General features: G+C 33.4%; 2 protein-coding genes across 2 annotated transcripts; both read right to left on the bottom strand.

Moving 5' to 3' along the window:
* Positions 1-3,638: 3,638 nt before the first annotated feature.
* Positions 3,639-7,489, bottom strand: LOC131006093 (putative late blight resistance protein homolog R1A-10). Its single transcript, XM_057933240.1, has 3 exons — positions 7,104-7,489; positions 4,063-7,029; positions 3,639-3,747 (listed from the first exon to the last, which is right to left on the bottom strand). The coding sequence occupies exons 2-3, from the start codon at positions 7,005-7,007 to the stop codon at positions 3,714-3,716; spliced, it is 2,979 nt and encodes a 992-aa protein (XP_057789223.1). The 5' UTR covers positions 7,008-7,029; positions 7,104-7,489; the 3' UTR covers positions 3,639-3,713.
* Positions 7,490-8,547: 1,058 nt separating this feature from the next.
* On the bottom strand, positions 8,548-14,197 carry LOC131006097 (putative late blight resistance protein homolog R1C-3). Its single transcript, XM_057933243.1, has 6 exons — positions 14,177-14,197; positions 14,111-14,143; positions 10,833-13,625; positions 10,496-10,525; positions 9,970-10,050; positions 8,548-8,715 (listed from the first exon to the last, which is right to left on the bottom strand). Exons 3-5 carry the CDS (start codon positions 13,565-13,567, stop codon positions 10,011-10,013), a joined length of 2,805 nt encoding a protein of 934 aa, XP_057789226.1. The 5' UTR covers positions 13,568-13,625; positions 14,111-14,143; positions 14,177-14,197; the 3' UTR covers positions 8,548-8,715; positions 9,970-10,010.
* Positions 14,198-15,016: the final 819 nt, after the last annotated feature.

Genomic DNA, 15,016 nt, shown 5'->3' with positions numbered 1-15,016 from the left:
ATATTAATTTGAATCATATTCCTCAATTAAATGTTAACCTTTTGTTAGAATAATAAATAATCTTTTTACTTAGATTTATATTTAATAATATTTTGAAAAATGTATCGATATTGAAAATTTTATTTCATCTGAGCATCATCTCGTCTGAACCTTATAGGATCATATCATAATCTAAATTTCGGAAGACGACAACTAACGTTTGAACATCAGACTTTTGAGTATTATCTCGTCTAGACCTTAAAATACAAAAAATAAACTTTTATGCGTCAAGTTTTTTTAACATCACTATCTGGAGCTTTAAAAATCAAAGTTGACTTGTGAGATTGTATGATTTGGAGCTTTTAACATCATAACTAACTTGTAAACATCATTTTGTATGGAACTTGAAAAAATCTTGACAAACTTTTATGCATTATTAGTTCTAAATATTATAATTGGGTTCCAAGAATCATCTCGTTTGAAGTTTAAAAAAATAAATTTAACTTGTGAGTATCATCTCATTTGAACTTTGAATGACCACAATTAAGTTACAAGAATTATCTTGTGTGTAGCTTTAAAGATCATTATCATCTTTAGCTTGTAAGATCATAACTAACTTCTAAACATCATCTTGTATGCAGCTTGAAAAATCTTGACAATTTTTTGTGCATTATTTCATGTGGAGCTTGAAATATCATAATTGAGTTTCGAGCATCATTTCGTTTGAAATTTGAAAGAATAAAATAGACTCGTGAACATTAATTATCTTCAAATCTTGAGTTTCGAGCATCATTCCATCTGAAAATTGAAAGAATAAAATTGACTCGTGAACATTATCTTGTTTGAAGTTTGAAAGACTATAACTAAGTTTTGAAAATCATCTCGTGTGTAGCTTAAGAAAGTTGACACGAGATTCAAATTGTATTAATTTATTTAGTAATTTAATTGATAAATTTTCATAAAAAATCTATGTTGAATCCAAATTTTATTTTTAAAATTTTATACAAAATATATTATTTTATAATCAAATTAAATTGAAGAAATAATTTACTTAATCAAACCAATTTATTTTTTCAAATTAAATTAATTAGACCATGTATTTAATTAAATAAATTTTGTCAAATTAAATTGACAAAACAATTCAAATTGTATTAGTCTCAATCATTCCGCCAATTAAATGTAAATTTTTAATTTGGAGAGCAAGGGCTTATTCTTGCATAAGTTTTATTTTGGTGAAATCTTATAAAAATACTCAATGTGAAATGAAGTGATTTATATGAATTCTTCACTTGATTGAGATTATTATAAATTTGATACACGACTAAAGATTTCTAATATATTTTAACATCATATCCTCTATTGTTCTTTATCTAAATTCTTCATTTATGCATTACTAATTTCATAATTTATCTATTATTATTATTATTATTATTATTATTATTATTATTATTATTATTATTATTATTATTATTATTATTATTAGTATTATTATTATTATTGTAGTAATGGACGAACAGGAACAAATAAAGTTTGCAGAAATGAAAAATATATTTTTCTTCCCTATATAAATAAAATGTATGGATTTATTTTATAAAAAATAAAAATAAAATTTTAATTATTTTGATAGACATAAAATAAGATTTTGTTTTAAAGTAATCAATTTATAGAATTTGTGCCTTATTATGCAAACATGTAAATCAACGATCGGACCCGTTTATAATTTACATATACGTGCATGTCTCAATTCAAACGTAATTTAAAATTAATTTTATTGAAAATTAAGAATATAAATATTATATATATATATATATATATATATTATATTCATATAATATAATATATATTGCAACATATACATATAATATGTACGCTATTGAGAAATATAAAATTAATAACAAATATACATCTAATCACTAACATTCAATTAAAATAACTTATTGTATATAGATTATAATTTTTTTCTTATCAAACATGTAAATCTAATTTTTATCTATAAAAAATAAATAATAAAATTTATTAATTTAGATTATATGTAATGTTAATATTATTATATATACATTTATTATTAATTATATTTATTATGATTAATGAATCTTTATATAGAATGTAATAGTTAATTAATTAATAAATGATGAAGATTATATATGGTAAATTTTGAAATAGTGAGATTTTAGATATGCCACATAGGTTAAGGCTTAATCCTATTATATAATAGATTCGGTTCATTTCGCTCAGAAAAAAATATACATATAATTCAGTTCATATTGGGCCTTTTCAAGGTAGGGTTGGGCTGCATTGTTGGGTCCATATGGATGGGTTTCAGCTGGGGTTTTTGTGGGCTACCGCTGTGGGCCTCGCTCCCTCTCCCTCTTGTATTCTACTTTGTCCGGTTTTTTATAATTCTTTTTTATTTGTTTTTTATTTTTATTTTTAATAAATTAATAATTAAACAAAAAAATTTAAAATAATGTCGCCATAGAGAAGAATGGAGAATATAATCAATTGTATTCCTCATAGAATTCACTGCACCATATGCCATCATTCCTCTCTGGTTTTGGCAGCGCCAGCGACGGCAGCGGCGACAGAGTTGGTAATGGTGAAAATATAAAAAGTTGGTTTTGGCGTAGATATTAGTAGAGTAAAAATTTAATTTTCACAAAAAAAAATTTAGAAAGTGGGCATTTTTGCCTATTAACACATATTAGTATACTACTAGAATAAAATAGCATCGTGCAGGCTGCGGAAATAATATTTTTTAATTCTCACTACAGCCTGTCAAGATTTAAATTGGTGCTTTTCAATATTTAAATTGTCAAGAATTAATTAATTAGTTGGTTGATAATAGTTCAAATGACCGACTATCATGGTGTTGGACACTAACTTATTAATTTCGTGCGATTTTGAATGATATTTTCATATCGTATTCAAAATTATCAGCTCTATATAATATAATAATGGCCATGCATATACAATTTTTACATACCGAGTCGGGCTTGCTACTAACCTGATTTTCTTTTGGTGAAATAAAATCATTTGATAATGAATACTTCAAGAAAATAGCTTTAAAATTTTATAAGGACTAAACAACTTGTTAATTTACAACTGTGTGACAATGAAGATCCCTAATAATATTATTTTACAAGTTAAGCTTAATGAAAGACGAAATTAACTTGAAATCAGTTTTGAATTTTTGTTAAGTACTTGAAAGAAAATATGAAAATAATTTTCTTTTTACAAAGCTGAACCTAACAACTCCTACATGCTAATACAAGAAAATATTTTATATGTGTGCGTGTATTGGTCAAGCGGTAAAAGGTGAATGACTAAGGTCAAAGGTCTTGAATTCAAGTCCTCTGTTAATTTATAAATAAAAAAAATTATATGCCACACTGATATTTGTTCATGATCCTGTAAAACATTTTCAACTCGATATATTCAAACTGATATATTATTATTATTATTATTATTATTATTATTATTATTATTATTATTATTATTATTATTATTATTATTATTATTATTATTATTAGTACTCAATTCAAATCTAATGATGACATTTGATACCAAAACAAAGCGAAAATTATGCATAACACAAAAAGATTACGGTACTTGAATCACATGCTAATTAAGATCTCAAACCCAACTAATTACAGTTTACATTCCATGCATAATCCACTCAACTTATAAATTATAATTTTCAAATCCAAAATAAGTAACAATTCTGACCTTTTCGCTTATTCAAACACACGCCTACACTCAGCCCCATACCTGAAAATTGATAAATAAATAAACGGTATCAGTATACATAAATATTCATTCAGGATGCGTACGTACGTTTTCTTCTGTTGATAAATTTATCATGAGAAAAAGAGGAATAACAAAAAAATCCACTTTAAATTCCCTCTTTTCCCCCTTATTTTCTACACAAGAGAAAATGAGGGAAAAGAGAGAAGGTATTTAAAGGAAGAAATTTTTTATATACCTCATTTTTCCATGATAAATTTATCAACCAAACAAAACACAACCTCAGAGAATATATGTTAAAGACGAGGACGTGAATTGATCAGCAGTTGTAGGACTAACCTTCGAAACTTGACAGTAATGGGTTTCCCGCCAAAAGAAGAAGAGGCAGTAACATCAAGGTAAGTACCCCGGCATGGTTGTAATTGCTCGGCACAAGTCAAAGCTACAGGATTGCAGTCGACTAATTCAATCGAGCCACTCCTATAATGAGACGGCCAGTGGATCTCTTCAAGTTCGTAGCAGTGTTTCATGCTTAGGCAGGCAAGATGAGGGAAGCTCTCATATCTTGGTTTCCATTGCACCAAATCAGTGTCTTCAATCAGAAGAAACTTAAGTTTCAAAAAACTTCCATCTCGCGCTTCCCACTTTGGGCCCTGAAAGGCGTAGGCTCGCAATTTGAGCACTTCAAGAGATGGCAAAGAGCCAATCTCATCCATGTATTCCCAAGAAAAACCCATGCCACTCAAATGTAACTTTTTCAATGTCCAACGTGGAAACATCAATGCACTAGAAAATGCATCATCGTGCTTAATCTCAGGATCTATGATACTAAATTTTAGTATCTCCAAACTTCCAAGTGTTGAAATACAACCAAAGCAACTTAAAAGGCCATGATGGTCATCATAAGGTGTCTGAACTACTAATTTCTTTATATAAGGAACTTTATAGGAGAGTTTCAAGATGGTAAAAATGCTGGCATCCACACCTACAATTGTTGAAAGCTTTTTCAAAGAAGCAGAATGAGATGGAGCTACAAGGCTCTTCCCCAATATCTCAATATGCTCTAACTCTTTCATATCCCATATTTGCACCGGTACGTATGATGGAGTTCCAAAGATCCTAATGTTGTTATGCGGATGGATAATCAAGATTCGAAGGTTGAAAAGTTTGGATATGGTTGGAGGGAGTTCTCCATTGCAAGTTAGAGCAAGGTATTTTAGTAGGACTAGCGTAAGAATGTCTGTTGGGAAAGTGTAGAAACGTAGATTAAGAGCATCTAGTTTCCCAAGCAACTTGAAGTCGTTACCTACTGGGATTGGGTATTGGTGGTATGGACCAAAGAAAAGGAGAGAATGAGTATAGAATTCACAGTTCAATCTCACAGAGTTGCAAAAGTCTTTGATGCTAAATAAAATGTTATTTTCAAGACACAAGCAACGCTGACCTTTTACACCATCTTCTGAGCCATCAACAAGCTTATTTAAGATATGATAAAACTTGTCCTTCCGAGCCTCTTCTCTACACACGTGCCGCCATGAAGAATGAAGGCGACAAGTTTTATACTTGCTAATCCACAGAAAATCATCTTCGGGAATAATGCTTATTTGGTTGGAGTTAGCAAGATGCCCATACCTACAAGGACTGTACGAACAACGCCTTTGATATGCAACATCTTTGGTATAAAAGCTTCTTTGGTTGGATAAAGCAAGATTCTTATACGTACAAAACTCCTCCAAACAATACCAGACCATAGCTAGTGTTTTGTTTCTCTTATGAAACCAGCCTTCAATAGCCAACATATTCATGAGCTTGGATATGGGGATGTCATAATCTGGAGGGAAAACTCCCAGGTACAGAAAAGGCGTTTTAAGTTCTTGAGGTAAGTAGTCGTAACTTGGGAAAAGTACCTTTGATGTCTCATTATATGCATCCGCGAAGACTGAATTTCGCATCTCTGCTACATCATCCCAGTATTTGAGGTCTCTGTTTTTGGATTTTGATAGAATGTCAGCCACTGTGACTATCGTGAGAGGAAGACCTTCACAGTTCTTGACAATTTTGGTAGCGGCTTTTTCCAGTCGAATAGGGCAAATCTTTTCACCAAACACCTTGTCGCACAGTAGCTCCTTACTTTCTTCTTCGTTCAAAAACCGCACCAACATTACATAAGCACGATCGGTTGTGTGTTGGTCTCGAGTGGTAGCCAAGATACGAATCGATCCATCATTCTTATCATCTAAGAAACCTAACAAGGAATCCCATATCTCACTCTCCCACACATCATCGAGCACAATGAGGCATTTCTTTCCCTCCAATCTTTCTTTCAAGTAGGCACCTAACTCGTCATCTCCTTGTGCGGTTCCAAACACTTGAGCTAGAACGCCTCGTAAAGCATCGGCCAACTTAGATCTTCTGCCTAATGTAACCCACGCGCGATGCTCAAAATGGCTCGAGATTTCTGGATCTTCAAAAACTGCCCTAGCAAGAGCAGTCTTCCCAACGCCTGCAGTTCCAACAACTGCGGTGCGATTCCCAACGCCTGCAGTTCCCATACACACCCTTTTGAGTTGTTGGAATTGATCCGATAATCCAATCAACTTGGACTTGCTCCCACTTCCTGAGGAAATAGATTGGTCTCCATCATCTTCATCTTCAGGCATATTGTCTACTGCATAAACGTATTCCTCCTCCATATTCTTGAGCTTCTCGATGAAGGAACAAACATAGTATTGCAGATCTCTAAGATCAATGGGGACTCTCATTCTCTCACCCCCAACATCACCTTCTAGGCTTCTAGATCGTGAAGCCTCAGATTCCATCATTGAAATTCTTGTGAAAAAGTGCAGCAGTGTTGTGTCGCTTGGAGGTCGTGAGTTCAGCAGTACTCTTGTTGTTGTGTGGGTTGTTCTGCAGTGGTACATTCTTCCTCGAGGTTGTCTTTCAAACTTGGGAAGGGATCGCAATAAGAGATCGATCCATACTATCTCTTTCACGATTCCTTCATCTTTTACTTGTGAAAGAATCTGTTTGTAGAGAATGGATTGCAACAAGTCTTCAAACTCCCATATCAAATCCTTGATTCTTCTATCCACATCATTCACCTTCTTCCTGCTCTTGCTCTTGCTCGTGCCGTCCAATCTCTTCAGAATATCATGCCACGCCTCCAACTCGTCGTAGGCAAGTTGTATGATGTGTGGAGAGTGGTGAACAAGGCTGTAATGAGAAGAATTGAGAATATAATCAATTGTGTTTATCAGAGAATTCATTGCACCATAAGCCGTCATTTCTCGACCAATTTTTGGTTGCCTGTAAAAATTAGAATAAATTAAATCATAGCTGCTAGATTATAAAACTCTTGAAAATAATGAAAATGGACATACTATGAAGAATTAAGGTTGGTTTTGGAGTGAGCAAGAAGAAGAAGAGCAGAACAACTTCTCTTCACCTCTCTTGGCTTCTTGTCTTGATTTTCACCAATTGCAAGAAATCATTTGACTTGATCTTGCAGCCATTGCCATTTGCAGAGTTTGGTGGAAATTAGATCATTTGCCACTAGCTTAAGATTTTTGGAGATGGTGATGAAGTGGAAATATTGGCCCACATGCAATTTTCTTGTTTCTTTGCATGTGATTGGTTGGTGTGTTATTAAAAGATATTAATGTAGATTGGATTGGAGTGAGAAAAGTCATACTCCTTAAAGTCTGTCTGCTCCACTAGAAATTAATTCTACAGGCGACTCAGATAAAGCAGACTTCCTCGATTTTATATTTTATTACCGTGTTTTAATATACTTCCGTGGTCTTCAAAAAGTTTGCCTCAATTTTTTTTTTTGAGTTGTCACTCAAAAGTTTGTCCCAATCTCCTTACTTATTTTTATACATGATCCGATCATTAATTTTACAATTACAATTCTTTAAATACTATTTTTGTATATTGTCCCACCATCAAATAATTTTTTACCAACTTTTATTAAAACTTGTGCCACTCCCCTTGAGGCAAATGTTTGAAGGACAGAGGGAGTATCTATATATATATACTCCGTTTGTCCACAATAAATGTGGTGTGGATGAGAAGGCACGAGTTTTAAAAAAATAGTAGAAGATGTGTATAAATTAAGTTGAATTGTTAGTTAATTAATAAATGGTGTGAGATGGATTTTTTGTAAATATTGTATCTGAATGGGGTAAAAGTATAGAGGTATATGTTCAAAAATGAATAAACCACACTTATTGTGGACGAACGAAAATAACAAAAAAACCACATTTATCGTGAATTGAGGGATTATGTATCACACCTGGGAGGTGTGATAAATCTTTTTTATATATCTTATCAAACATGATATTGATATCTAATAAATTACTCTCTCCGTCCCACAAAAATGTGCATGATTTTTTATGGTATGAGTTTTAATAAAATGTTAGATGAGTGTATTAAAAGTTGAAAAGTGATTCACTTTATTATAAAATAAGAGTAAGAAATAAGGAGTTAGTGGTGAGATAGTGTCCAAAAATGGTAAATGCACACTCTTGAGAGACGTCCCAAAATAGAAATAAATGCACACTCTTATAGAACGAAGGGAGTATCACAGTCAAATATATCACAATCTTATCTCATACCACATAACAAACGAGCCTTTATTATTTAAGCTAACGAGTAGCACTGCCATTGAAAATTAAATTATGCCAGCTGCTCAAACAATATTTATTAATTCAAGAAAAGGAACATTTTACTCACAATTGTTTTGTTTATGCTTATTTGGTGAAGATGTATCCAAACTCGATCTTCATTTGAAATACCACTTAGCACTTCTAGCCATTCTGAACAGAGTATAAAAACTTTGAAATTTCATTACTCAAATCTCAAAAGTAATCAAAAAGATTATCCTCAATGTTTAGCACAACAACATAATCAAACTTCAAACCAATCAAACTAAGGTTTCAAACTTTGTCACCTAATTAAATTTGGAGCCCCTCTTCTCTCCAAAGCCAGCAACTGCAACAAAATAGAAAAATAGCATACACCATAAAATTACTTATAATGATGCAGAGTTTGATAATTTCAACTCGACTATATACCATCTCATCTTATGGAAATTTCAAGTTGAAGATTGTTATTATCATTGGTAATTGATTCAATCCTAATGATGACGTGTGATTACCAAAACAACGAAAAATTATGCATCACATGAGCATACATGAATATTAAGGGTGTGTTTACTTTGGTTGTAAATTTTTCATTGGAAAATGATGGATAAGAAAAGATAGAGAAAATAGTAGAGATGAAAATATGAGAAAATGTTGAAAATTATTTTCATACCATTACCCAAAGACAAGATAATATTATCCAACATTGGAGATAAAATTAGTGAAAATGAGCTCCCCGAGAAAATATTCAACCACGTTTGGAGAAAATTTTCTACCATAGTAAACATGTGAAAATGGTGGAAAATAATGAAAATATATATTTTTTTCTCATTTCCCATCAAAGTAAGCGGACCGCCCTGCGCACCCCTAGTACAAATGCTCTAATGCTTTTAACAGAAAAAGAAAATCAAGAATTTGATGCTCATATATTGTAAACTTTTGATATATGATCAATGCTTTTAACAAAAAAGTTGCCATTTTTGTCCTGCATAAAGAACATGAATGTGAAGACATATACCTGAAAGTTGCCCGCTTATTCAACAACGGATATACTCCTATTCATTTGTTCATACCCAGACCCATACCTGAAAGTTAATAGATAAATATAGGATGTGAGCATATATAAATAATAAGAGGATAATTAATACGTAGTCACCTTGTGTTAAGTGTGTTGAAGTTGTAGCAAACCACAATGGAATTATCTCCATAGACTAACTAATAAGAAAAATAAAGGGAGCAACGCAAAACACTTTGACGACAACAAAATATTTTATAGCATCAGGATTTAGATTAAGTCTATTACGAGTGTAGTTAGAATTTCAATTCCCTTAGTTAACATGGAATACATATAAAATAAGAACGGAGAACCATTTTCAACCCTTCGATCATCAAAATCTACAGTAGATACATCATCTTAGTGGATGAATGCAACACTTGAGTTTGAATCCTGAAGGGAGTGAAAATTCATTAATTTCCACTGCGGATGCACTAATTTTAATGGTTCTCAAGTTCATATGAAAGTTGTAATTCTCACTAGAAACACACCTCATTTTTATTGCTGTATGTACACTTAATTCATGGATCAAGCTACTAGTTAACTCACCTAATGCATCAAGAGGTTTGTCAAACCTCATCATTCTTGACTTAGCGAAAACTGTACGTATTGCCCCTGCGAACGTAGCTTCTGCAATAGAGATATTGATCCAAGAGATTCCAAGTTAAAAATGGTAGAATACATAAGACATGCATGCTCAATAAAATCCCATCATATAGTTTATTGAGACAATGAAGATCCCTAATAATAATATTTTACAAGTTAAGCTGAACGAACAACGAAATTAGCTAGATATCAGAGTTTTAAATTTTTGTTAACTACTTGAAAATAAATGTAGAAATAATTCTTTGTTTGTCGCTCAAACTATTCAGTCCATCAAAAGTTGTAGTTGAATCAGCATACATAATTTTTATATAGCTAAACTATATCATCCAAATCAAACATAAATTCCTTACCATTAATCTGCAAAAGCTTAACGTAACAGCTCCTAATGCTCATACAGAAAAATATAAATATTTCATAATCCTCACTAGAATTCAAAGTAAGTCACAATCCTTAAGTTTAAGTGTCTCACATTTCCGGCTGTGTTGTCATGGCGCCAGACCTGAAAATTGATAAATAAAGATAGGGTGTGAGCATACAGAAATATTCAGAGGGCAGCCATGTTATGTTGTGTGTCGAAAACTCGAAGTTGTAGCAACCGGCATTGAACCTACACATGCATTGGAGCAACACCTCCCTCATTTTAATTACTTGTGAAATTCTCATTTATAGACTAACTAATAAGGAAAAAAAAACGGGGGAGTAACGTAAAAAACACTTTGACCGGAACAAAATATTTTATAACATCACAATTTAAAGTAAGTATATTATAAGAGTAATTAGAACATGAAATATAAATTAAGACTAACCTTTTACACTGGATAGTAATGGGTTTCTTGTCAAAAGAAGAAGAGGATGTAACTTCAACGACCGTATTCGGACTCGGTTGCAATTGCTCGGCACAAGTGAAAGCTACAGGATCGCAGTTCACTAATTCAATCGTTCCTTTTGCATAGTGAGACACCCAGTGGATCTCTTCAAGTTTGTAGCAATGTTTCATGCTTAGGGACATAAGAAAAGGGAAGCTTCCAGATTTTGGTTTCCATTGCACCAAATCACTGTCTTCAATTAGAAGAAACTTAAGTTGCAAAAAACTTCCCTCTTGCGCTTCCCACTTTGGACCTTGACAAGCGTAGGCTCGCAATTTGAGCACTTCAAGAAATGGCAAAGAGCCAATTGCGTTCATGTATTCCCAAGGAAAACCCATGCCACTCAAATGTAACTTTACCAATCGACGTGGCAACATCATCAATGCACTAGAAAATGCATCATAGTACTTAATCTCAGGATCTATGATACTAAATTTTAGTATCTCCAAACTTTCAAGTGTTGAAATACAACCAAAGCAACTTAAAAGGTCATGATGGTCATCATAAGGTGTTTGAACTACTAATTTCCTTATATAAGGAACTTTATGGGAGAGTTTCAAGATAGTAAAAATGCTGGCATCCATACCTACAAGTGTGGAGAGCTTTTTCAAAGAAGCAGAATGACATGGAGCTATAAGGCTCTTCCCCAATATCTCAATATGCTCTAACTCTTTCATATCCCATATTTGTGTTGGTACATACGATGAAGTTCCAAAGATCCTAATGTTGTTATGCGGATGAATAATCAAGACTCGAAGGTTGAAAAGTTTAGATATGGTTGTAGGGAGTTCTCCATTGCAAGTTAGAGCAAGGTACTTCAATAGGACTAGTGTCAGAATTTCTGTTGGGAAAGTGTACAAACGTAGATTAAGAGCATCTAGTTTCCCAAGCAATTTGAAATTGTCACCTATTGAGATTGGATACTGATGGTATGGACCAAAAAAAAGGAGAGAACGTGCAGAGGATGCACAGTTCAATCTCACGGAGCTGCAAAAGTCTTTGATGCTAAATAAAATGTTATTTTCAAGACACAAGCAACGTTGACCTTCTAAATCATCTTCTAAGCCATCAACAAGGTTTTTTAAGATATAATAAAACTTGTTCTTCCGAGCCTCTCCTCTACACAAGTGCCGCCACGAGAAAAGAAGGCGGCAAGTTTTAAACTTGCAATGTAAGTCCCCATAAATGGCACTCCTTCTGTTGAATAAAACAAGACTCCTATTCGCACAAAGCTGGTCCAAACATAGCCAAACATAGTTTTCGAAAGATCGCAAGTTTGTGTTATAAAACCACTTCTCAGTAGCCAACATATTCATGATCTTGGAAATGGGGATGTCATAATCGGGCGGGAAGACTCTCATATACAGGAAAGGCAGTTTAAGATATTGAGGTAAGTAGTCATAACTTGGGAAAAGTACCTTTGACATCTCATTATATGCATCCGTAAATACTGAATTTCGCATTTCTGCTACATCATCCCAGTATTTGGGATCCGTATTCTGGGATTTTGATAGGGTGTCGGCCACTGTGACCATCATGAGAGGAAGACCTTCACAGTTCTTCGCAATTTTGGTAACGGCTTTGTTTAGTTGAAAAGGGCAATCCTTTTCACCAAACACCTTCTCGCATAGTAGCTCCTTACTTTCTTCTTCATTCAAAAACCGCACCAACATAGTGGTATAATTTATTATTGGGGGAATTGCACATGTGTCTCGAGTAGTAACCAAGATATAAACTGATCTTTGAACGATGTTCCGTAAACTTAACAAGGAATCCCATATTTGTGCCTCCCACACATCATCGAACACAATGAGGCATTTCTTTCCCTCCAATCTTTCTTTCAAGTAGGAACCTAATTCGTGATCTCCTTCTGTGAGTCCAAACATTTGAGCAAGAATGCCTCGTGAGACTTCATCGAATTGAGATTTTCTGCCTATCCTGACCCACGCACGACGCTCGAAACGGCTCAAGATTTCTGGATCTTTAAAAATTGCCTCAGCAAGAGCACTCTTCCCGATGCCTGCAGTTCCATGAAGTACATACAAATGGCTCATGATGTCTGAGCTATCCATAATTTTCCCTTTGACTTGTTGGAATTGATCCGATAATCCAATCAACTTCGACTTGGTCCCACTTCTTGATGAAATAGATTCGTCCTCTTCGTCGTCTTCAGGCATATTGTCTACTTCATAAATATATTCCTCCTCCATACCCTTGAGCCTCTTGATGAAGGAAGGAACATGATGTTGTAGGAATTGCAGATCAATGGAGAATCTGATTCTCTCACCGTCAACATCATCTTCATCTTCGAGGCTTTTGGACTGTGAGGGAAGGGATTCCAATAACCCTTGGAATTCCCATACTCTCTCTTGCATTTCCTCATCTATTTGGTCTGCACAAAATTGTGAATGAATCTGTTGGCAGAGAAGGGATTCCAATACGTCCTCAAATTCCCATATCAACTCTTTGATTCTTCCATCCAAACCATTCACCTTCTTCCTGCTCCTGCCTGTGCTCGTGCTATCCAATCTTTCAAGAATTTCTTGCAATGGATTCAACTCCTCGTAGGCGAGTTGTAAGATATGTGGAGAGGACTCAACAAGGCTAAAATGAGAAGAATGAAGAATATAATCAATTGTATTCCTCAGAGAATTCACTGCTCCATATGCCGTCATTCCTTTCTGGTTGTGGTGACGGCGGCGGCGGAGGTGAAAAGGAAAGAATTTTGGTTGCCTGTAAAAATTAGAATAAATTAAATCATAGCTACTCAATTAGTATTAAATTCTTGAAAATCACTTCAATCAGCCATTAGCATTTGCAGATTTTGGTGGAAATCAGATAATTTGGTAGTTAATTTCACAGCCACTATCTTAACTATCACCACAAGTATACACAAAATACACAGAGAAATGTGTTGCTTCACAAATAGTTTTAGGCAACAATAAAGTCTATACAGAATTACAGATTACAAGTGATCATAACCAAACTGAACTAATTCAGTTTGGTATAACTTTGAGTTTTTAATTATACATAAAAGTGTTTGGTTGAGTTCATAGACAGCTTAAAACACCTTACAATTAATTCAAATTCAAAAAGACCTAAATCTATCAGAGAACAAATTCGAACATTCTAAATTGCAAAAAGTTCAAACACATTAATCACAATTAAAACCACCAAAAAAGAGGAAAGAAATAACTCAAGGGAAAAAACAGAGTTACCGACTGTGACAAAACGGCAGTTGTGAGCGCGGCAGCGGGGCTGCTGCTTCTTCTTCTTTGGGCGTCTGCGCTCTCAGCTCACCTGCAAAATTTGATTGCTGAGAAAAGGTTGTGTTTTGACTTTTGAGTTCGGGTTTCTGAATTATAGCAAAACTGTGTCGTTTTTTAACAATAAAGCCACGTCATCATTTTTTGTAAGCCAACATCCGCGACTTTTTTAACAATAACTACGCCGTTTTGAATTAACACAATCTCAAGATTTTTTTTTTTTTAATTTGTTATAACCCAAATAAAGAAAAAATGGTTAATTGCCAATAAAATACTGAACTTTCGTCTAATTCTAGTTTTGCACACAAACTTTGTGACCAATGAATTGTATTTTGTCAATAATATAAAAAATAGTTAGAATTTGTGTAAATTAGGAATAATACTTTATTGGTGCAATTTTTGAATTGAATTTACTTGAATTAATCTATTTGAATGTAATTTACACAATTTCAGCCTTCTCTTGTTAGACATACACGTATGAGCCCTTCCATCCAACACCAAAAAATCATTTATTTTCTTTTATTTTTGCCCCTACTTTTCATAATTTTTGGTGGGGCAAACTTAAATATTTATGTAAAATTGAATATATATATATATATATATATATATATATATATATATATATATATGGAGACATAATATAACTCAATTGGGGGGGCAATTGCCCCACCATTCTATAGTGTAGCTCCGCCCCTGCTTGATAGAGATGATTCTGCTGGGTCAACAATGATACAAAAAAATGTACGTGGAAATAAAAATTAATTTTGTTCCCATTTTTTCGATTTGACATTTCATCGAACATATGAAATTAAATGGTGATGTGGATGTTATTATGCCCTTTTTATTCACATGGGATCC

This window comes from Salvia miltiorrhiza, chromosome 1 (genome assembly GCF_028751815.1).
Source record: "Salvia miltiorrhiza cultivar Shanhuang (shh) chromosome 1, IMPLAD_Smil_shh, whole genome shotgun sequence".
NCBI lineage: Eukaryota > Viridiplantae > Streptophyta > Magnoliopsida > Lamiales > Lamiaceae > Salvia > Salvia miltiorrhiza.
This window is presented reverse-complemented; position numbering and strand designations above follow the sequence as displayed.

Bases quoted from the DNA above. Each gene is read 5' to 3' on its own strand.
- LOC131006097 (XM_057933243.1), bottom strand. From the start codon at position 13,567: ATGACGGCATATGGAGCAGTGAATTCTCTGAGGAATACAATTGATTAT. The intron at 10,526-10,832 runs GTTAGTCTTAAT...ATCAATTTTCAG, and splicing joins ATTACTATCCAGTGTAAAAG to GTCTGGCGCCATGACAACAC. The intron at 10,051-10,495 runs GTGAGACACTTA...TCTCTATTGCAG, and splicing joins ATGACAACACAGCCGGAAAT to AAGCTACGTTCGCAGGGGCA.
- LOC131006093 (XM_057933240.1), bottom strand. From the start codon at position 7,007: ATGACGGCTTATGGTGCAATGAATTCTCTGATAAACACAATTGATTAT. The intron at 3,748-4,062 runs GTTAGTCCTACA...ATCAATTTTCAG, and splicing joins ATTACTGTCAAGTTTCGAAG to GTATGGGGCTGAGTGTAGGC.